Here is a 25,703-nt window from a genome sequence, read left to right as displayed (position 1 = left end):
CAGAAAACTGTCTCAGACTGCTGCACATCTTATCTGACAGATTTTTTTTTTATGTACATGAAGAACACAAGTGGTCCTAAAAACAAATGAAGGTGATCACTTAATTGATAGATCATATTTATTAACTGAATGATGAACATTATCTGTATTGTGGTGTACATGATATCACTGTACTATCAGCACATCTAATATACAGGACGGTACGTACGATTGTGCTTGCGAGCAACTACTTGTGGTGTGAATAATATCACTGCATCTACAAAAGGCCCTGATATTGAGTTTAGTAACTCTGAAATCAATTACATTTTAATGTACAATCATCAAGAAAATAATTGTTAATGGGAAATAAATTTTGTGAATGAAGAGAAGTGAATAATACTGCTGCTGAGCAGCTTCTATCCATCTTTCAGTGGAGTTTTGTATTATGATGATCATTCAACAACCAAACACACAAATAGTTGTACAGTAACAATTGTTTATTACATCAATATAATTTTTATCTGTTTTTCACATAATTCCCATCAACTTCTATGCTTGTGTTCTGTCTCCATTCAAGTCTTCTTATATCCTCAATGAAAACTTCTTTATATTGATCTTGAAGACAATTTTGTGCTTTTTTCTTCACCTCTTCACTGCCACAGAACATGATGCCACGTGAAGCTTCATTGGACAGATAAAAATGTGAAAGAACAATGTCAGGCCTGTAAAGAGGATAAGTTGACAGCCATCAACATACTTCTGCAATAATTTCCAGCTTAGTTGCGCACTATGACGTCGAGCATTGTCCTGAAGAAGTAATGTGCATTCCTGTGCCATCCCAGACATTTTTTCTTAAGGGTAACGTTGGCTTTATTCTTGCTGCGTAGTACAAGTTGCATATAGTGTGTTTCTCCTTCATAAAAAAATCACAGAACATCGGCGAACAATTACTCCAAAATATGATTAACATGACCTTACCAGTTAGTAGTTACATTGTGAATTTCTTACAGACAGACAATTCAGGGTGTTCCACTGCATGGTTTGATGGACAGACTCTGGCTCAATATGGTATATCCAAATTTCTAAGCAAGTTCCAAACCTGTCCAGAAATGCATTGCAATTGAAATGATTTCCGATCTTGGAGAAAATGCAAAATCTCCATTTTTTGTGACAATAGTAAGGTCTTTGGAAACGCAACTTGTACAAGTCTTATAGAGTTCCAGATTGTTTTGAATGATAGAATGAGGTGCACCAACACTTGTTCAACATTTTTCAGCAGTTTGTTGAATTTGGGTCTCCAGTATCCTCAGCTAAGTGAATCAATATGAGCTGACAATGCTAATGTTAATACTGCTACTAGACTCACAGAATGGTGCTCACTGATTATGCTTTTGAGACCACATCTAAACTTTTCCACCCAAGTGCAAAAACTTACATGTTACTGCACTGTTTGCTAAGAGAATGTTTTTGATGGTTGAACACTTTCCAAAAGTAAAAATTGGCTCACAAAACACTTTTCTTCAAAAGTGCTTTCTTTTGTGGAGGACACCATTGGGAGACCTTAGATGTTTTTACATAAATATTAATCAAACAAATGACTAACACACCTTGCAAGGTTGGCAGCTAACACTATAAGAGTTTCAGTTCCCTGCATTAGGTGTTGGCTTCACTATATACATTTGTCTGTTTAATTATTGAATGACCCTTGTATTAAAACAAACCAGCTCATCATAAATACAATTTTTATGTTCCATTTCTTCCTTAATTTGATATCATCATGGCAACAACTACATTTTCTTGTGACAGAAGTCAGGAGTCTGTGATGGATAGAAGCTCTCACATGCAATTTGAAAATTAATAGCTGGTAAGCTGGGCGCATATGGAAGCTAAGGAAGGCTCAAGAGGGCACACAGGAATTCACAAGGCCTCTCAGGCAATGTCTGTGTGAGCACAGCACTATGTCTGTTGATTTCACCCAAATGCTCTCAGATCTTTAAAGTTTTACATGTAGTCATTAACAGCTGTATTATCATGCTGTGTGACTGTGATCAACACCCACAAGTTGTTCAAAACAGATTATGTGTACATACAGGCACAGAGAAATGTAGCATTAAAGCTTTCTTTTCCAATCATATGAGAGTGATTCAAATATAAACTGTAATCATGCCAGTGCACTGCACAACAGTTCAGAGTAGGATTGTGGAATAGGGGGTTGAAGATCAGTGTGTTATGGAGGGTGAACAAGCTTGGTTTTGTTGCTGCATTCTGTTCTGGCCTAGGTACAGGCACAAGAGAGCAAGAGGTTCCTTCGTATGTTCTCTATCATCATAAAGATTTTAATCCATGAAGGAATGCAGTCCTCCAAGAGTTTAACTCACTTGAAGGCACAGTTTGGGGACACTATATTGTCCCAAAACTGAGTGTTTACTTGTGACAGACAGTTTAAAAATGGCTGAGAAAATGTAGAAAAAGATCATGCTCCATGGCTGGGGTCAAGTCTCACAGATTACCAGATCTGTGCTGTTCAAGAGCTTATTGAAGCTGATCTCCTGGGCACTGATGAATAAATTGCATAAGAAATGGGTATGATCATTGGGAGTAGTCATACCATTACCAGTTAACAGCTCGGCTTTAGAAAAATTAGTGTTTGATGGGTACCAAGTGCTTAAAAGAGCAGTAAAACAGAAGGAGAGGATATTTTAAGCTCATCGTCACATGTGATGAGACATGGGTCCATCTTCACACTTCAGAATCCAAAATGGCAGGTAAGTAGTGGTGAAGAAAGGATGAAGCCTGCCCAGCGAAAACCAAAACCCATCTCTCAGTTGGAAAAGTTCTTGTGACTGTATTTTTTGACTACAGCGGAGTATTACTCATTGATTTTCTTCACGATCAACATATGGTGACTGCAGCTCACTACTGCCAGTTGTTAGCATCAGCAAAAGTCATCCACCAAAACAAAACAAGAAATGCACATCAGAGATGTCATGTTTCTTCTTGACAATGCTAAGGCTCACACCATAAATTTGAGTAGTGACAAATTGGTTATATGCACTGGGAAACCCTTGAACCAGTCTCCCTACAGTCCAGATATCTGTCACATGAGTGTTTTTTGTTAGCATCCACGAATCATCTGGAAGCGATTGATTCAAAAACAGTGAAGACATTGAGGAGAGTAAGCGCAGTTGGTTGACAATGCACCCACAAACTTGAACAAGGACTGTTCAAACTTCCAGATCACTGCAAATACGTGTACAATGTGCAGGAGGCTATATAGAGACAAACTGAAGGTTTCAGTTATGTAAATGATGAATCAATAAATCTATTTATATTTGAATCACCCTCATAACTCACTGATTTATTATCCACTGTCTAATCTCACTTTCCTTGTCATAACTATTTCTTCACCTCAAAATTTCAGCATAGACAAAAAGGAGTTTGTGATGGATCAAAGGAGCATAATGTATGAGCAGTTCCACTCCCCTCATCAAATAACGCCGTTCTCTATCAATGATAGCATTTTTCAGTGAAAATCAATTTCCTTGAAAGCTGTAATTTTTATATTTTATTTTATTTTTACTGTGCTTCTTCATATATGGACAGATACATGACAGTATCACCTCATCTTCAAATACCTGTTGCGTTTGCTTCATGAATCGAATGCTGCAAGTACTGTAACCATCCTTCCATAAAGGAAGTGTGTAAAACACATCTGCCACAAAGCTAGATAATTCATGTCAGACACCGCTACTCTCTATGCCAAAACTAAAATAGCACAGTTGCATCTCTTTAGGAAGGTTGGAAGTTCCATATTCCCTGGTATCTGAAGTCTCTGTGATACAATGAAACTCTCATAAGCAGCTAGAAAATCAATGGCAGTTATGCTGGCATGTGAGAGCTTTCCTATAAATAAATGTCTGTGCCTCCTTTAATGGAGAGACAATCAATTCATGAACCATAGCCAGAAGGTATATGAAGATGAGCAACAATATCATAAAAAGACTAGATTGATACCATGTAGAGGAGATGTTGAGTCACAGACAAGCACAATGAGCTTTTAGCAAAAGGCCTTCTTTTAACATAGAAAACACACAAACATTTACAAAAGCACAACTCACACATGCATGACCGCTGTCTCTGGCAACAGAGGTCAGACTGGAAGCAACTGTGCCTGATGGAAGGGCCAATCTGGCTGTTGGAGGTAAGGAAGACGTTAGGGTGGGGAGGGGGAGAGATAGAAGGATAGGGGAGGAAGGCGTACTGCTGATTGTGGGAACATGCAGGGACATGGTTGGGACAGGGTGTTGCTGCTAGGTGCAGACGGGATGTTTTTGGGTGGGAGAAGGGGAGTGGAGAAGAGGAGGGGAAAAGAAGAGGAGTGGAAAAAAGAGGAGGAGAAAAAAAGAGACTAAGTAGTGGGTGTGTTGGGGCAATAGAAGGCTGTGTAATGCTGGAGTGAGAGCAGGGAAAGGGGACAGGTAGGGTAAATGACAGGGTCTAGCGAACATTGAGGCCAGGGGGGTTATGGGGGATATAAGAATATACAGCCTACAGTTGCAGGTTAACTTTATTGTTTACCTAGGTTTCAACATTAGTAATAATGTCTTCTTCAGAACCTGCAACAAGTTAATATTATAATGCACTAGTAAATTATATTAGATATGGTCATCCTACAGGATGCAATGTATAGTACTTACATAAATTATTATTTAAATGTTTGCCTAAAATAGGCCATGTCCTAAGTCATCTTCATAAAACTCAATGCATAACCATAAGGTTTTGTCACTTCTATTAAACCAACTGTAGAAATTCACTTTAAACCCATTGTATGGGCCTCATCGTGTGACTAGAGACTGCGGACCGCGAGGGCTTCACGCTCTGCCTCACAGAGGGCGGCGCACATGCGCGAGACGTGTTGAGTCAAACTCTTATTACGCACGCGTCAGATAACATTTTTGCTATGAATTAATTTTATATTTTACTATTGTAAGTTAATTACAGTATCCAGCAGCATAGCAAAAACGTTATCTGACATGTGCGTAATAAGAGTTTGACTCTATACATCTCGCGCATGCGCGCCGCCATCTGTGAGGCAGACCGCGAAGCCCTCGTGGTCCGCAGTCTCTTAGTCACATGATGAGGCCCATACAACGGGCTTAAAGTGAATTTCTACAGTTGGTTTAATAGAAGTGACAAAACCTTATGGTTATGCATAGAGTTTTATGAAGATGACTTAGGACATGGCCTATTTTAGGCAAACATTTAAATAATAATTTATGTAAGTACTATACATTGCATCCTGTAGGATGACCATATCTAATATAATTTACTAGCGCATTATAATATTAACTTGTTGCAGGTTCTGAAGAAGACGTTATTACTAACATTGAAACCTAGGTAAATGATAAAGTTAACCTGCAACTGTAGGCTGTATATTCTTATATAAACAATATCAGTTGCTGTCGCTGCATAAAAATGTTTAAAAAAAAGGTTATGGGGGAGTTCTCAGCTGCGAAATACAGAAAGCTACTGTTGATAGGAAGGATCCAGGTGGTGCAGACTATGAAGCAGTCATTGAAGTGAAGCACATTGTGTTGGGCAGCATGTTCAGCAACTGGGTGGTCCAGCTGTCTCTTGGCCACAGTTTGCAAGTGGCCATTCATGCAGATCTGAACCAGATGAGGGATTTGGAATTCTTGGTGTTTAAGGAGGATTCCATCCCATGGCCACCTATTCGTGAGCGATCTAGAGGAATCCTTGCTAACCACCCAGAACTACAAAGCCCTCACCTTTTTCAGAGTCATCGATGACATCTTCATGACCTGGACTGAAGGTGAGGACACTCTATCCACATTCCACAAGGACCTGAACACCTTGAATCTCACTCACTTCACCTGGTTCTCCTCAAACCAACAAGCCAACTTCCTTGATGTTGACCTCCACCTCAAAGATGACTACATCAGAGCTCTGTCCATATAAAACCTACAAATCACCAGCAATAACTCCACTTCAATACCTGCAACTCACTCCATATCAAGAAGTCCCTTCAATGCAGCTTAGCCACCTGTGGCTGTCACATCTGTAGTGACAAGCAGTCCTTCTCCAAAAATATCAAGGCTCTCATTTAAGTCTTTGCAGACTGCAATAGCCCTCTCAACATTGTACAGAAGCAGATCTCCCATGCCTCATCTCTCCAGTCACCTACAACCTCCCACATTCCCACCATTTGGTCACAAAGGAGCACTTCCCTTGTGACTCACTACCACCGAGGGCTGGAGCAACTGAATCACATTTCCCCCCAGACCCTCAGAGTTTCGACTACTTCTCATCGTGCCCTGAAGTGAGGATTATCGCACACACTATCCTACTCCCATAGTGATATTCAGCCGCCCACCGAACCTACGCATTATCCTTGTCCATCTCTACCCCACCCCTGCTCCCAAGCCCTTGCCTAATGTCTCATGTCCCTGTAACAGACCTAGATGCAAGACCTGTCCCATACATCCTCCCAGCACCACCTATTCCAGACCAGTCACAAGCATTGCCTATCCCACAGAGGCAGGGCTACCTGTGAGAGCAGTCATGTGATCTACATATTAAGCTGCAAGCACTACGCTGTGTTAGGCATGACACCCAATAACTTGTCTGACTGCAAGAATGGCCACCGACAAGCTGTAGCTGAGAGACAGCAGGTCCACCCAGTTGTGAACATGCTGCTCAACACAATGTACTTCACTTCAATGACTGCTTCAAAGCCTGTGCCATCTGGATCATTCCTACTAATAACAGATTTTCCAAGTAGCACAGATGTGAACTCACTGCAGTATGTCCTACGTTCCCATAACCCACTGGCCTCAGCCCTATCTAGCCCTCGTCCTTCAGCCACCCATCTCCTTGCCTACTCCCACTCCAGCACTACACAGCATTCTATTCCACCAACACACCCAGCAGTGTGTCTCTTCCTCCCCCTCCCCCCCCCTCTGCTACTCTCCTTTTCTGCCCGCCCTCCCCCCCCCCCCCACCTCCTCCCCTGAAATCTTCCGACTGCATGTGGCAGCCCTACCCTGCCCCAACACGTCCTTACATGCTCCCACAAGCAGCACTACACCCTTCCCTCCTCTAGCCTGCTATCCTTCTCCCATCAGGCGTAGTTGCTCACAGCCCAACATCGGTGGCCAGAGACAGTGGTTTGTGTGTGTGTGTGTGTGTGTGTGTGTGTGTGTGTGTGTGTGTGTGTGTGTGTTTGTGTGTTTGTGCTTGTGTGAATCTATCTGTTTTAGAATTAGAAGAAGACCTTTGGCCGAAAGTTCATATGTACAGCAGTCTTTTTGTTGTGTCTGTCTGCAGTTCAGCATCTCCCCTATATGGCGTGTAGCAATCTATTCTTTTCATAACACTCTCATTATTCCATCCTGTCTTGAAATCCATAGTACACATATGAGATAAACATGAAAATGAAATGTAAAGAATACAGCTGCAGGAAAATGACTTTCATTGGGATGAAAATAACTGCCTAAAGGTCTATGGATATTGAGTGCGTAGGCAACTGTACAAAAATGGTAAGAGTGTGTCAGCCTGCAAAGGAAAACTATGACAAAGCAGGTAGTTTTCTTTCACTGATGTAACAAACGATGATACATGGGTATGCACTGAGCTAGTATAGGACTGGATGATACAGTGCAAAACATCTAGTATCTCATAGAGGATATACATTTCATTCCCAATGGCAAGTGACATGCTCTACACATTACCACTGCTTTCTAGAAATTATCACAACAGTGTCTGACAGGGGAAATGAGGGGCATCTGTCTTCTTATAGATCATGTTCTTGAGACTGTAGAGTCGAATTTCTTTCAACATGATTAGAATGATCAGTGAGCAGTTGAGTGGTGTAGTGTGCTCCCTACCCGTTTGGTCAGCCCCTTGACACTAGTGATTGACCGAGCTATGTTTTATTTTCATTTCCTGACAGCCTACCCTGCTGCCGCTGTGTACGGACAGTTCGCCCAGGCTATCCCCCCTCCGATGCACAACGTGCCCCCTGCACACAGGGAAGGTAAGGATTCCGCTTGGCCATACACAATAATTCTAGCCGCTTTGCTTTAGCTGTCAGGTCTGTGTGGCATTCTTAAAACAGATGTGGAAGGTATTCACTTTTCAATTGTGCTGTTTGCAAAATGACAATAGGTCTGACAGTGTGGCAGGGCAGAAAAGTGGATATCTCAGAACTAAAGAGAAGCCAAAGAAACTATCTTTCTTTGTATAGGCCTCATACAGCGTGCACCCTCTCTAAAATGTTGAGAAACAGTACAGATTTTTCTGAAGGAAGATTAACACAATGAGCAAATGGTGAAGACACCTATATAACCATGAGTGCATTGCATAATGACATACTGCACTGACAGGATGGTGTAAAATGCTGTTGAAGGCATCTTTATTAGAAGACATACAGGACCACATAACTTAGCAACAGTGACAGTGACAGTGTGATAATCATGAAAGTGTGTAAAAAAAAAAAAAAAAAAGTTTTTCCCCCTTGTAGCAACTTCAGCATTATGAAGCATCACCCTGGAGCCAAATGGAAGGAAGAATAGCATCAACATTTAAAAAATAATATGTGATAATCTCTCAGAAAAGTGATCAGTTTACTAAATCTGAAAATCAGTTTCTTGTCAGAGTTCACTCATGAATAATTGAATGACAGAAACAAATATCTAGAAAATGATGATATGGAAACTATATGTGAGAAGATCCCTCAGACATTAATTTTTATGTAATTTCCAAGTGTAACTGCACTAATTCAAATAAAGTTTGAATAAAAATCAACTAAAATTACAGAATCATAATTGGTTTGCTTTGGTATCTGAGAAATCTGTCAGCTCATTATTATTGTCAGTTTATTTAATAAAATAATTTTGTTATGCATTATCTTTTCACTCATCACTGAATTTTCCCAACTTGTGCTTGAGAGCCTAAAATGAATACTCTTGTATACAGACTATCACAAAAAAAGCCATGCGTAAGATGTCAGACATCTACACCAACATGAAAATTACATAAATTGCTAATGAGGACATAGGGCATTTAAAGGAGTCTAGGAGTGATGCATTTGATTACTGAGGATCATTAAGAATAGGTTCTGTATACAACATAGTACACTAGCAACTGAGTCTCCATATCCACAATAGGCCCTACTCAATACTGCAGTTATATACTATAGCTCTGCAGTTACACAAGGTAAATAAAATAGAAAGTTAAATGTTAGTAATCATCCAAATATGTAAAACTGTCCTTATCTGCTTCAAAGAATGTTTTCGAAAGTTGCAGTTTTCCCTGATTACCTCTTTTTTTCTTTTCAGTGTAAAGAAAGTTTATTTGATGTTACTGACATATGAATTTCCTTTGTTATGTATATCTTGCCACACACACACACACACACACACACACACACACACACACACACACACGCAGATACATACACAGGGCAATGCGTCTAGCTTTTTCATGTCAAATAACTTTTTGATTTGTTAAAGATATTTGTAACCTCATGAATGTTTGTGAGGAGTAATGACCAGGGGCTCATAAAACAAAGAACAACTTCATTAATCACTGAGATGTAGGTATCAACTTTTTAAAATGTGAAATAACAAGAAATCAATCAAGGAGTAACAATACACTGACTATGGTGATAGCTGTGCTTTCCTCAGAAATTAGCATTTCAGAGGCAAGTGATATACGACACCTATATAGTAAACTTCTGTGTGGTGTACTATTCAAATAGCTGCAACAACAGCACAAAATCCTCATATTCCAGGTATTGTTATTCAACAATTTCTACTCACAGCAACAATACAGTTAAATAATTGAATCTGTCTCGAGCGGACATACTATACTACTGCAAAAAATATCATAGTTCATTTACAAAAGCCATGTTGACACCTGTACCTTGGTAATTAATGTAGTTATGAAAACTCTTTGATCTTTGTTACATGAGCCACCAAGCACAACTATATATAGTCTAAGATGACGGAAGTCGGACGATGGTGACCAATGCTATCCAGTAAACAACACTATATTTAATAGACAAGTGGGACTATGAATAATATGATGACAAATTCAGTCAACTAATAAAATTTCAGCACTCACTAGGTGTAGATGTTGTAAAAAGAGAGTTGTCTGCTATATAATGCATACAGTTTGTTGTTTAATAGACACAAGAAATCATTTAATACCAATAACTGTCATTTGACTTCTTTCAATTCTGCAACTCCAACCACCTATCTTGCCAAGAGCCTTCTTAGAGTCTGAATATAAATATTTGTCTAAGTGGAAAGAGCTTACAAATATCTTTAAAAGTCAAAAGTTGTTTGTGATGAAAGGGTTGGGTGCCCCACCCTGTATATACATATAAGTATCTTGTACTTGTGGAAACAGATTTTTTTGACAGAGCTTGTGTTCCCTTACCAGTAAACTGTTATTACTTGATGTTGCAATTGAGTGTGGTCTGCTGTGTGGTAGTTTTAAGTTTATAAGTTGTTACAAATGGGTGGTACTGTAGGTATTGTTACTGTTGTGCATATCTGCATAGCTTTATCAGTGTCTTTATCTGTGTTGCCAACATCCACTCCAATATGTGTTAATGTAATTGTCTGTGCACATTTGTTTTCCACTGCCTTTGTGTGTATAAATCCTGTTATTTTCCTTTTTTAGTTAGCATATGGTGTGTGTTGTCTAGCTGTAATTTGGTTTAGCTTCATTTCCTTCACTGTCCTGTCTTTTAGTCCTTCGTGTCTGTCGAGTGTTCCGCATCTCCTCTTTGTTTCAGCTCTGTGTAAGTTTTGGGAGAAATACATTACTAACCATAAACTCTTTGAGGAATATAACTTGTTCATTACCTACTGCTGCAAACTGTACTCTATAGTAATTGTAACTAAACACTTTCTTTACTGCAGCTGCTGTAGACATATCTCAGGAAACATGCATGAAAGTTGCTGATCTTTAGGACTGTCTCTAGGAATTTAGTTACTTGTTTAGTATAATGACCCACTTGAAGGAAAAGTCGTCTCTCACTTTTGAGAAATTTTTATTTCACGAAAGCAAGATGTGAACTTTTTTACCAGACATCCTTACATTGTAAACTCGGGCAGTACATTTCCAGTAACACTGTGTTTTGCACAAGAGAAAAACCTTCCATTCATTAAGAAATTTAAGCAAACTGATAATATGATAACTGAAGTGAAAGTTTTTTTTAAGCATATATATCAGTGAGAAATAATTTTACTTTTTTCAGAAAATTTTGCTTAACATTTGTTCAGTATGTACTTAGGTCTTCTGACATTATTATGATAAATTTACATATTGTGGAACAAATATGCATTGTTTTCTAAGAAACTGCTAAAATGTGGAAGAGTTTAATAGATAAAGTCAAAACTAGTGACCTGTTGACATTTTCAAGTAGGAGGTGGCAAATTTTCTTTCCTGTAGGGTGAAGAGTGTGTATTTCATATCATAGTGCTGTGGTGTGTGAGAGTCAAGGAACACATGAAGACTCTGCTGAACATGATGTGGAGTCAGGTGTCTACCATGCCAGAACTATAAAGTGTGTGACATTTGGCATGGTACTACTGGCTGTGGTAACATACATAAAAGGTTTCTTTCTGTTATCCTGAAAGAAAAACAATGTGAACACAATCACTTTAGCCTTCTGTTAATTTATACCAAATGTGTTTACTATCTTTTTTTTTAAAAAAAACTAGTATTTTTTAATTGTAACACTTTACAATTTAAATTACCTTAATTTTACAAACTGACAGATTTAAAGAATCACATAATGATGTCACCTGAACGTTCTGAGGATACTGGTGACTTATCAGTTCACTGCCTGACAAAAAAAAGTGAAGCAGTCAGGAGACGTGGTCAGAAGGTAACTTTGTATACATATATACCATCGTCAGGTATGAAAATTATCAGAGTTTCAATTCTCTGTGACAGGTAGAATGGCCACCTGAGAGCATTATTGTCATTCGAGTTTAATGTTACCCAACCTCATGGCGTATACAAGGGACGTGAACAGCAACAAATGTTGAATGATGACTGGGACATACACAGAGATGTGTACGCGTGTAAGGCAGGTTTATCAGGAGCCTCACTGTGGGTCTCCATACGGCCGGTCAGTCAAATCGTGCAGTATCCAGGTATGCGGAGCATTTTGATGTGACATTAGCTCCGTGTCAGAACTGCGCAAGAACATGATGGCAGGCATACTCAATGTCTGGGTTTCGGTTGACTATGTCTGGTCACCATGAGGGAGAGGTGGAGCATCACCATACTGTCCACAGAGGAAATCGTAACTACGTCACATCTGCACCTGGCATCCAAGAATGAGTAACAGACTCATTCCAACACTCTGTGTCTACCCACAACATTGGCAGAGACTAGCACCAGCCAGACTAGGGAATTACTGTCCCACTTGTAGACTGCTGTTAACACCACAACACAGTTAGCTGCATCAGGAGTGATGCGTTTGCACAGACTGCTGACGAATGGCACCACACTGTATTCAGCAACAAATCACCATTCTGCACTACTCCGGATGAGTATCGGTGAGTACATCAGCTACCTGAAAAGATATCCCATTCTTCCAATGGTTTGGTGACGACAGACGTGTTACTCTTGCTCTGTCGTGTTGTCGGGCACCACTGGGTATGACTTCAGGTAACGGCTGGTAGTAACAGAGGGAATTCTGAGAGCACAACAGTACGTCATGTACACCCTGCATGCTCATGTGCTACATCTCGTGCGATAGCATTGTGGTGCCATTTTTCAGCAGGACAACACTCATCCACATATGATACATCTCTGTGAACTGTCTGAGTGATGTTGAGGTACTCCCGTGGCAAGCGGATCCCCAGATTGGTCCTCCTGTGGAACCAGCTCGGACGTTATCTCTGTCCCAGTACCAGTATCTGGGATATCAATGACCAGTCACAACAGCTGTTGGCCATCCTATCTAAGGAAAGGATACAATGGCCTTATGAAATCCTTCCCTTCTGGATCAGAGCACACATTCAGGCAAGAATGGTGCAACATCATACTGGTAAGTGGGCTCACATGCCAAGTTCTTTGTAAATTTGACTCTGTTTTGTAATCACTGAAATAACATCATATACTGTCTAAATGATATACTGTCTAAACCAGAGAAGTTTGATTTTGTTTCCTCCTCCCCTTCTGGGTGCTTCACTTTTTTTGTCAGGCTGCGTATACGAACTCAATAGTTTTATCAAAAGACAAATCCACTTGACAGAACTAAAATATTTTGACGCAGGATTACTGTGCAGTACTTGCCCTCAAGAGGTGAAATATTTAGTATTATTGATAGTCATGTGTATTAGTGTGTGACACCATCATAGTTTTCATAACAATTAATTTCTCAGTCAGGGAGCAGCTGGGTATGTTGGGGAAGGTTATAAAAGATGGGCACGTCACTCAGACCTCAGAACAAGAGAGACTCAGATATTGTGATGACTAATGACAGGTGGGTCTCTCTCATCCTGTCTCCTGAGGGTAGGTGATGGTCAACCAATATGTACCAAAATTTTACAATTCTCTCAAAAATTCACACTCTTGGTCACATTTTGATTTATTTCAGCTGAAACCAATTTCATATTTATAGCCAATATCCTGTCCATTACTGCTCATTTTGAGATTTGATTACAGCTGTATAACAGAAAACAGTTATCTCTTTAAATTAATCAAAATGTGAGCATGATTCTGAGTTCTTCCATTTATTTAGATTCAAAGAAATCTCTGGACACGTGCAATGTTGCACCATATTTTAAACACATGCATTTCCACAAGAGAGTCTGTTAGGTGTGATATTGTTCCATATCCCACACAAGGAAAACAGCTCGTTTGAAAACAGCATCAATTTGAATGGAGTAAAAATTAAATACAAAAAAAACCAAGAACTCAGTATTTACGTATGTAAGCACAAATTAGGACAGTATACTTTCACATACTCACTTGAAGCTATAGGTGTACAAATGTTAATGTAATTTACAATGTAAAATGTTACAATGAAACACCACAGCTAACATTTTGTTGAAATTAAGCAAAACACACATCACTTTTGCCTCTCTCTTCACTTCATCAGCATGACACATGACACAAAGCAAGTTATACTTTGTTTCTTGTTACTGTAGTACTTCAGTACTAAATGTTAACTATTTACAATCAAGTTTAATAATTTTCCAAAAACCAACAGTACAGAAGGCCAAAGAAATCTAATGATTTTTAGGCGGTACATTGGCCAGAATGAAAGATTTTTTATAAAAAATTCTGATAAAAAAGATACAAAGAACTTTTAACAAACTGCTAACCCCACCTTTCTCGCCACACATTGAACATGTGATGTCAAAAACTAGCCTGCAAGGAAGTCATGATTGTCCATTATCCCAGAGAAACCCTGAAATTATCATCGGATTTAGTAATAGGCTGTATGGAATGAAGATCACTGGAAGTAGATTCTTTTTCATGTAGAATGATTTGCAAAATGCACAACATATATGTTGATGTTCACATACTTGTGAAGATAAAGTAACAGACCCCCTAAAATAGATGAGAGCATTTACACACCACTTCCTGGATTCGGGGAATCATGCCTACCTGGAATCAAATCCACCTTGTGGATTAACAATGAGGGCTCGTCAGCCAACCAGGCTGGATGTGGTTTTTAAGTAGTTTCTCTCACTCAACTAAGTAAATATTGGACTGGTTCCCACCACAAGTACATGTTACACAAACATTTAGAAAATGTTCTCTTGACACAGACAGATGGGGGTACACAGATTCTGTGTCAAGGGTAATGGTGGCATGAGGAGGAGCAACTGGCCACCAATTGTCACTAACATTTCCACATCTGAAATAACATGCCTATCCTGCAGAGGACAGAAACAGATAGGATGAAAAAGAAGAAGAAGAAGAACAACAACAACAACAAAAAGAAGAAGAAGAAAATAACAGTCAGTCATGTGTAGGTTTCCTTCTGATTAAGACACTTACATGCAATATAACATTTTTATGACCATGCAGTCACTGTTAAACATGTAAGGTTACACATCCTACAAGCTACATAACACAATACATCTTGTAACAAACGATGGGCTATATTCTACACAGGACATAAGCTGACATTACCAATGACTGAAAATAAAAAATTGAACAGTTTTTACCTGTAGAGGCTTTGGAAGATTTATTTTGTAAATACTTTTTGTAAGGTCATAAGTGTTGCTCTTGCTTAATTTACAGGAAACAGAAATTTTGGTGTCATTACTGTTGGCATTAGCGTGACAAGAAGGAAAGAACAGGCAATAACTAAATCATTGGTTTGATAGTTACTCTGCCATTTCTTGAAGAAAAAAAATCAGACCAAGTAGCCTTACAGACTTGACATACATATTGAAGCAAAGCTGCAAGAACAGCTATCCTCTATAGAATTGCTTTTTTTAACATTGTTACCTGAAGAGTAGGATGTTTTTTAGATGGAGGTGGAAATTAAAATATTTTGATTGCTTAGGTTTACAGTCACTGTAAAAATTATGTAGCAGGAATACGTCACAGAAGTACTGCTAACAAACATAAAAGGCAATGTATAAACTTTTGTTGGCACTCTGGAAATAGAGAAAGAGAATTATATAGACAATACTTTTGAGAACACAGTGCTCAGGCAAAAATCCATGCTGCAATTTTGGTTTTTTTAATACTGCTTGTTGCAAAATTTCTGAAAAAAGCAATATTATGGGTACACCAGCCCTTAAAACTCAGAGGTTTACCAGTAAGACAGTGATATGCAGGCTGCTGAAATCCTGAAATAAAAATATATAAGGACAAAATGATGTATTCAAATTATAAGACACCATTAAATTTGAAGAAGAAGTGAACAGTAATACATCAATGGTATTAAACTCATGTGAAAGTGAGTCACAATAATTGTCTCCAATAGCAAATTTGATACGAAATAAGGATTTGTCTCCTTGAAAAAAATATAGAAACCAGTTCTCACTTACAAAACAGAATATAGTTTGGAGCTGCTTACTACCACTTTTGTAGGGATACAAGGGCAAAGTGAAACTAATTACACAGTACATATGATAGCAAATAAAGAATCCTTCACCTCTCATTCATTCAGTAATTGAAACTATCTACATAAACTTGACTCGTACCTGAACACATACTGTTTGGTATTTACCTTGATTGTTCTTATTTTGCAAGTGTGGATATGCAGAGAAAATCCTGCTTTGAGTTAAATATGTAAGGTTTTGCTCCTGAATGCTTAGAGAGGGAGGAATAGAAGACTTCAGCCACTAGATCAGAAAAAGAATACAGCAAAATTTATAACAATTTCCCTGTAAGAAAAAGGAGAAAATTTAAGGGAAACTATTCCCTCCCAAAAATATAGCTTCTTTTCAATTAGGCTTGCAGTATTAGACATGGTATGTTGAAGTAGTTAGAATATCATATGGATACTTGTACTGCAGTAGGAGGCAAATATTCATCCATTACAATGTTCTTTTGGAGAAAGGATAACTAAAGTGGCAGACAGATTTAGCACAAAGTAAACATAGAAAGCACAATGTATGAGAGACATAAAAAAAAAAAAAATCACAGCTGTCTCTCATCATAGTGTGTAAATGTCACATGAAAATAAATGTACTCTAAAGTTACTACCACATCCCACTGATGATATACTTCACAGAAGCTGCAGTTACAAAAACTGACATATGGGCAGTTTCACTGGAAATGTCTTTATCAGTAAGAGTGGCATTTGGAAATTAAGAAATTACAGATTTTACATAGACAGTTTTAACATTACTGTAACATCAGAACAACATACACCATGCCTACCATTTAACACATTCCCTGCAAAGGAAGAACTGATGTATCTCCCGTACTCCATATTGGACACAGGTGACCTAATGAAAACTTTGGTAACATGCCGCTCTGATCATTGGTGTCCCAAATGCCACGAGTGTAACTATACCTCTGTGTGAAGTCACTTCACCATGAAGATGCTGTCTTGAGCTGTCTATAGCAAAGGGGGCATTTTGCTGTGTATACTGCTGCAGTAGTGACCAACTAGACTGCAAAGTGGTCCCAACACAATTTTATGAGGCATTTTTACCATGCTCTTTTATTTTGTAAACACACATCTTACAGGAAACAACACAAAAAACTCGTTTCTATATGACTTTTGCATCGATTAATAACTGGAATCTTAAAAAGTCATTCTTGGTTTTATTGTCTCTGTTTTTCTTATTTTTGATGCACATTTTAGCCCACTGCTTTATTTGCAAAACACATTAACAAATTATATAAACAATATAAAAAAATACTTACTGACATAACCTTCGCACCATTTAATCACTGCAGTCTTAAAAAATCATTCCTGGGTGTATTTTTTACTTAAACAATGAATCCATATTTTAACTTGTCCTGGGCAGTCATTGCAGATGGTTGTAGTTTACTTGGTTCTTTTTGTCTGCTGCTTTTTTGCCTTGTCGAGTGAGAAGCCTTTTGTAGCACAACATTCAGTGTTGCCAAAATTTTCTTGCCTGATCCTCAATTTTTCTTAAGCTGTGAGATGGAGGAATGACTTAGATATTATATCCATTTAAATGCAAAGCAATGAACTCTTTGAAAATTGAAAATGACATTCAGCTCCTCACAATGCTCTTTTTACAATGCAGAATCCCATCATTTTCTATAAAGGTCCCTAGTGGGAGTTCCATTGCAACTTTTCTCCACCATTTCACTGCTTTCTCAGTGGTGAGTAAATATGAAAACATCAAGTAATCGAGGTCAGCACCATTTTTTATCTTGTACTACAGCACAGCTTTCATCATAATTTTTCCTTTTCTCTTCTTTTTCCTGGTGTCCTCTAAAACATGAGTACACCCAGGAATTCTCCTTTTATCCAAGAAGTTAAAAATGTCTCCAGTATCATTCTGTATGCAACATATTTGCCCATTTTTAAGATTTTTCTCCACAATATCCTTGGGAAGTCCTGCTTTATTTGGACAAATTTTTCCACAGAGAAGCATATTTTTATCTAATAACTCATGTGCCAGAGAAATGCTTATATAGAAATTATCAACATAAAGAATGTGACCTTTTTAAAGAAGAGACTCATACAGTTTCATAGTGATAGCCTCTGTGTGATGTGCATCTTGTGGTTCAACATCTTTTCCTTGATATATACACAAGGCAAAAATGTAGCCTTCCTTTGTACAAATTTTATACAGGTTTACAACATACTAACCAGACTTGTTGAGGATATATTGCCTGCAAACAAATATTCCTTTTCAAGGTATCATGGATTCAGCAATTACCTCTTCTCTTCTAGGCATTAGAGTGTTTTGAAAGTTACTCTGCAGATGTTCAACTAACACCTGTACTTTGTACATCCTGTCATTTACATTTATAGGAGTATCATTATCAACAAAATGACAGATATTGATCAAGAGGCATAGTGGCTTTTACAATATTGTTTTCATACAGTGGACTCCTTGACCAATAAAGTGAAATTTCTGGGACTTCATTTAACCCCATAGTTGGCATTATGCAAACAAACTTGCCTATTTCTTCTTCAGAAGTGTAAATCCAATTGGCTAGATGAGATCTTTCTTTGCCTGGCATTTTGGACAGTTTCTGTGCTGCATATCTGTTTGTTTCCAACACCATATTGTTGAATATGTTTCCTATTACCAACATTTTGTAAACAACAGAAGGGATATCAAAATTGGTGGAAATATTAACTTCTGAATGCGAACCGAAAATTATTTGTTATGTTCTGTCCAATTGATTTCCAAATCGGGGTATAATTTTCTTCAACATCGCTATGATTATCAGAGTTACATACAGTATCAGGAACCTCATCAGAATAGGAGTCATAATCACCACCATTAAAATCTGAAGAGTATGTTGAACCTTGGGGGTTGTAAGCTGTATCATAGTCAGAGACTGTGGTCATGTGCACGTGTGTCTATTTCCACTGAAGGACTTGTTGGCCAAAAGCTTACTTTCTGATAGTCTTTTCATTGTGCCTATAGATGACTTGGTATCTCCGCTATATCTTTTCATGACATTGTCATATTCCATCCCTGATTTTCCATTGTTTAAATATGCAATTGAATGTGGTTAGACCTGGTGCCCTACTGTAATTATTATAATAGATATACAGTCATTTAATAACAGTAAACAATATTTTGACACATATCTTAAAGCAGCTGTTCTTGGCTGCTAACACTAGCAAATGATGGTGTGTAACAAAGAAAATAATCAATTATTGACAACATAATGTAATTGGATAGATAAAAAAACCTACTCACCAAGCAGAGAATAACACACAGAAAAAGGTTTAATTTACGCACGCTTTTAATGCCAGTGGCTCCTTCTTCTGGTAGAAGATTTGAAGGGGAAGGAACAGGGGTGAAGGAAAAGAACTGGAGCAGTTCAGGAAAAGCGGTACAGTTCAGTAAAGTCACCCAGAATCCCGGATCATGGAAGACTTACTCGACGGGATGAGAAGGAAAGAATGACATCCAATAAGTCTCCCCTGACCTAGGATTCTGGGTGACTTTTCTGAATTGTACCCCTTTTCCTGAATCTCTCCAGTTCTTTTCCTTTGCCCCTCTTTCTTCCCCTTCAACTCTTCTGTCAGAAGAATGAGCCATTGGCTCCAAATGCTTGCATAAGTTAAACCTTTTTGTGTGTTTGTTCTCCTGCCGCTGCTTGGTGAGTAGATTATTTTTATCTATACAGTTACATTATATTGTCAATAAATAATGGTGTGCGTATTTTAAAGCAGCTGTTCTTACCTGCTAGCACTAACGAATGATGACATGTATATTTTAATGTCCAACAATAAGTGATATGTTTGCTGCATCAGTTGGCACTAAAAGAGCACAGCACCACAACAGTCAGGACACAGGGGACCTGAACAATTGAAATCCAACATGAAAAGTATTATTAGGTATCCAGTGGGCTGAGCAGAAGCAATTACATATTTGAATTATTTATCCCCTACTGAATAAATATACACCTTTGAACCTTTTACAGCTTAGAATTTGATGTAATAATCATTTCTGCAATTTTGGAAACCATCAAAATTCAAGCTAATGGGGATGAAAGAATTCCATTGGGTCACACGGTGGACCAAGCTTCAGGGAACATGTTAAGAGACCTTCAAGAAACATTTAAATGGCTATCAGCCCCCAAATTTGAACTTCAAGAGAGACAATGGGAAACTGGCAGTGAACAATTTAGAAAAAAAATGAGATCCTAAGCAAGTACTTCCAGGAACTGCTTAATTACAAAGAACCCAAAGGATAATAGCTGAAAATAGTTCCACAGCAAAGAAAGAACAATTCAGCATCTCCTACTCCTGATAATCCCAGAACTAAAGCATAATGGAGGCACCAGGGAAGACTCGATCACAATGGCAATGTTGAAAAATGAAGGAGAAATCACCTTTAATGCTATAAGTTTTAAGAGACAGAAAAATTATGGAAAACAGGAATAATAACTGGTGAACAGAAAACAGCACTGATTCACCCTCTATACAAAAAGGGAGAACTGATATCAATTATTATGGTGACATTTCTATCATACTTTAGAATTACAAGGGATTCTCAAAAGTGCTGCAGGCTAGGCTGGTGGACCAGTCAGATCATCACATTGGCACACAGCAAGCTGGACTCAGGATAGGGAGGTCCTGCATCAAGCAGGTCTGAAGTCTAAAAGGAGTATATGAAAATTACATCTCTAAAGATCTGGTAATGGTCTTCATCGGCTTAAAGGAAATCTATGATTCGGGTAACAAGAAAGTATTGTTTGACATCATAATACAGTTTTTACTGGATCCCAAAACAGTGTAAATTATCAAGCAAACTCTAACACAGACACAACAAAAGTAAAATACATGGGAGAACTGTCCCTTTTAGAGGAGGTCATCTGAGAATGGGAAAAGGATGTAGCCAGGAAAGGCTTACTGAAAAAAAGTTTTTGCTGGATGTTTAAAGAATGCTGTTAACTACCTTGCATTCACCATGACAAGGTAATCCTGTCAAGAAACAGAGACAGTTGTAAGCTGGTAAACATGCTGGAGTAGCAAGCAAAAAAAGCTGGCCTCCAAATTTCTTTTGAGAAAAAAGTCCATATCCAAAATCCGAACAGCATCCCATCACCTAACGACAGAGTACAGTGAAATATAAAAAGTGGGTTGTAGTGTAACATAACATTTCGTAAGGAAATTCCATGGAACACTCTTAGGCTCTTCAAGAAATGGAAGATATTCATGTGAATATAAAGAGAAAAACTGTAATTTTAATTTAACTGAAGTAGAGTGGAGGAAAACACTGTTTGTGCAGAGCCAAGAATACACGCAAGAGCTACATCTACTGTGGGTACGAGTGGTGAACTGAAGTCGTCATTCGCTGTGGTGGACATGTTATTACGTGCAGCCACTGGTGGAAGATGTAATGGTAGACCACCAAAAAATGACCAATGGGCCTGTATTAGCAATAAACATCATGTAAAATGGAATATAATTGACTTACTCTATTATATACAGACTGTAGAGAAGAGGGAGACTGCTACTCATTGTGAAGTTCATTGTATTAATGGTTAATTTGACAAAATGTGGTTGAAATGATGTAAGTCTGGTTATGATTGCTTTACATCATTTGTGGAGAGAAATGAGCTCTTTTTCCAGCTAATTTATGAAATCTTCAGGGAAGAGGATATGAGCAAGGAGATGAAGATTATTAGTTGGTACTGAATAGCAGGACCAGCTCTAGAAGATATATTTATAGGTGTTGTAGTATCGAGGTGCTATTCCAGGGGGATATACGCAACTAGTAGTTCTGACATCTCCCTGTGAGCACTAGGCACATGACAGGATGGTTTCAGATAGCTCGGTACGGTAGTACAGATGAAAACAAGGAAAATGCGCATCATGGAAACCACTTTGCCTATCTTACAAACTAATGACATTGACAGGATGCAGTCATTAGCTTAATTTCAGTCCCTGAGCTGTTTGCAGAATGAATCTCTCTGCAGTGAGTAGACAATGAACTGAAATTTCCTGACATTAAAATTGTACAAACATCCACTTAATTGACTGTGATGCTCTGATTCAGATTAATGATGTGACCCACCTTCCCATCACTGTGCTTCTCCAGCTTGTCAACATTATGTCATCTGTACTTAAACGTTACATTCCTGGGGATATTGATTATATTGATAACACTTTCTTCACCAGCAGAGGCTCGACCATTTTCCATCTAGCAGAAACCAAACAATGTCATAAGCAGATCTTAATACCTGATGGAGATATTGCTTTCTACTTCCTTACCATGTTATCTGAGTACAGCTTGGATAAGAATGGAGACAGGCAGACCACTAAATGTGTGAATCTTCCTATATAAACTGAGGTTTTATGGAATTGATGGTCTAGCCAACCAATGTCATCTAACCAAGGAAATGAAGAAAATTATACTTAATAATTCAATCAATGTAAGCAGGGAATTTCTGACAGGAAGAGAAACCACTTATGGGTTCCCTAAGGCTCAGTCTTCAGTCCACCACTGTTTCTCATATACAGCATGGTTATAATTAAATTGACAGTGTTCCAAGTGCTGCAGCACAAGCTGCATTCATCGTATGATGATGATGATGATGATGTTGAAAAAATAATAGTTCTACTTTCTGCTACCAGGCGAAAACATGGTGCTGTAAGTAGTCAGAATGTGAAATGTTTCCTGTTTTGATGTCAGTATGTTGTTTATGCTGTTTGTCACTTGACATCGCATGTTGATTTCTATTGTGAAGTGACCTCCTTAATGAAGGTTGAAGTTTTCGGTGTGAAACACAATGGTTATTGAGAATAAAGACAGTTGACTGCTGGTAAAGGTGGGTCGTTCCCCCCCTGGAACAGTAACGACAGCAGTGCTGCAGTGGTGCAGGAATATTGCCATCAGAAACAGCAGTGAAGAGGCCCCATGTCAATAAATGGCTAAAGAATATAATCAAAAAATTTGAAGAAAAAAGCGAATTATGTGGTGCAGCACGGAGAGTGAGGCGGTCCTTTCTCATGGCAGTTGTTGATGAAGTTGTTATAACTACAGCCGACAGTGCAACACGTACCTCATATCTTGCAGCCAGTACTTGAAGTGTGTCATGGGAAATGCGTTTCCCCGGCTCAACAGTTCAAACAAAATTTTGTGGCAAATTTTACACTGGTACCTCTACAAGATTCAAAATGTGCACAAAATGAAGCCCGGAGATAGGCTGCAAAACCGTGACTTTGCCCTCTGTTTTTTGGCATGCATGGAAATGGATGTCATGTGGCCATGGAATAGTCTCTGGATGGATGAATTATATTTTACTCAGCTCCTGTGAATGTACAGAACTGTCGCATATGGAGTTCTTCTCTGCCATATGTTGTGCAGGAACATCAAAAATGGTTCAAATGGCTCTGAGCACTATGGGACTTAACATTTGTGGTCATCAGTCCCCTAGAACTTAGAACTACTTAAACCTAACTAACCTAAGGACATCATACACATCCATGCCCAAGGCAGGATTCGAACCTGCGACCGTAGCGGTCACGCGGTTCCGGACTGAAGCGCCTAGAACCGCACGGCCACACCGGCCGGCTGTAGGAACATCCATTGCACTCAACTTATGTGACTGTGTGGTGTGGTTTCACAAGCTCCTTCAGTCCCAGTCCATTTTTCTTCCAGGAGATGACACATTGCTGGCCTGTTAAATGTACAGTGACATCTGCATGTTATCAGGACCTCTTTGTGGAACACATGAGTCTAGCTTTGCAAGAATGCAACTGTGTCCACACCACTATATTCATGTAAGATGGGGTGACACTACATATCACTTGCCAGATGAAAGATTTCTTTCAAGAAACCCTCAGTAACAACCACACCATCACTAGGCAGTTTCAAGATTTGTCCCCTTCCATATCTCCTGACCTAAATCCATGTGACTTCTGGTTTTGGGAATATCTAAAATATCATGCCTATCAGGGATGTATCTCAACTCTTCCTGATCTGCAGGATAGCATATGATAACATAAAGCTCTGATTATGCCAGATATGCTGTGAGCCACTGTTAACCACGCCATGTTGCAGTCACGGCATGTTGTTGATCTGGAAGATGATACTGAAAACATGTTGTAACTTGGGAACATATCCTAGTAATCATGCCAGAACCATTGTTATCATTCCTCCCCTTTTTCTCTTGAGTGCTTAGCACCATAATTTCAACTGGTAGCAGGAAGTGGAAATTTTTTATCCAGCTACTGTGCAAGCGCACCAATTAATGAACATACACTATGTTATCAAAAGTACCCGGACATACCCAAAAACAGTGTTTTTCATATTAGGTGCATTGTACTGCCACCTACTGGCAGATACTCCACATCAGTAATCTCACTAGTCAAGAGACATCATAAGAGAGCAGAATGGGATGCTCTGCGGAACTCATGGCCTACGAACGTGGTCAGGGGACTGGGTGTCACTTATGTCATACATCTGTATGCGTGATTTCGACACTCCTAAACATCCCTAGGTCCACTGTTGCTGATGTGATAGTGAAGTGGAAACATGAAGGGACACATACAACATAAAAGCATACAGGCCGACCTCGTCTGTTGACCGACAGAGACCACTGACAGTTGAAGAGGGTCGTATTGTGTAATAGGCAGACATCTATCCATACAATCACACAGGAGTTCCAAACTGCATCAGGATCCACTGCAAGTATTATGACAGTTAGGCAAGAGGTGAGAAAACTTGGATTTCATGGTCGAGCGGTTGCTCACAAGCCACACATCATGCCGGTAATTGCCAAACGACACCTCGCTTGGTGTAAGCAGTGTAAACATTGGATGATTGAACAGTGGAAAACTGTTGTGTGAAGTGACGAATCATGGAACACAATGAGGTGATCTGATGGCAGGGTGTGGGTATGGTGAATGCCCGATGAACGTCATCTGCCAGTGTGTGTAGTGCCAACAGTAAAATTCAGAGGCAGTGGTGTTATGGTGTGGTCATGTTTTTCATGGAGGGGGCTTGCACCCCCTTTTTGTTTTGTATGGCACTATCACAGCATAGACCTAAATTGATTTTTTAAGCAACTTCTTGCTTCCCACTGCTGAAGAGCAATATGGGGATGGCAATTACATCTTTCAACATGATCAAGCACCTGTTCATAATGAACAGCCTGTGGTGGAATGGTTACATGTCAATAACATCCCTGTAATAGACTGGTCTGCACACAGTTCTGACCTGAATCCTATAGAACACTTTTAGGATGTTTCCAGAATGAAATTTTCACTCTGCAGCGGAGTGTGCGCTGATATGAAACTTCCTGGCAGATTAAAACTGTGTGCCCAACTGAGACTCGAACTCGGGACCTTTGCCTTTCACGGGCAAGCGCTCTACCATCTGAGCTACCGAAGCATAACTCACGCCCGGTACTCACAGCTACTTCTGCCAGTATCTCGTCTCCTACCTTCCAAACTTTACAGAAGCTCTCCTGCGAACCTTTCTTTCAGGAGTGCTAGTTCTGCTAGGTTTGCAGGAGAGCTTCTGTAAAGTTTGGAAGGTAGGAGACGAGATACTGGCAGAAGTAAAGCTGTGAGTACCGGG

General features: G+C 39.1%; 1 protein-coding gene across 1 annotated transcript in view; it reads left to right on the top strand.

The window, feature by feature from the left end:
* LOC124718686 (CUGBP Elav-like family member 4) overlaps positions 1–25,703 on the top strand; it is a 205,280-nt gene that overhangs the window by 124,887 nt on the left and 54,690 nt on the right. Inside the window, exon 10 of the mRNA XM_047244310.1 lies at positions 7,952–8,035. Within this exon, the coding sequence (XP_047100266.1) occupies positions 7,952–8,035 (84 nt within the window). The remainder of the gene's footprint in view (positions 1–7,951; positions 8,036–25,703) is intronic.

The sequence above is a fragment of the Schistocerca piceifrons genome, chromosome 10, assembly GCF_021461385.2.
Source record: "Schistocerca piceifrons isolate TAMUIC-IGC-003096 chromosome 10, iqSchPice1.1, whole genome shotgun sequence".
Lineage (NCBI taxonomy): Eukaryota > Metazoa > Arthropoda > Insecta > Orthoptera > Acrididae > Schistocerca > Schistocerca piceifrons.
The sequence above is the reverse complement of the archived record's forward strand: the minus strand, read 5'-3'. Positions and strand labels throughout refer to the sequence as shown.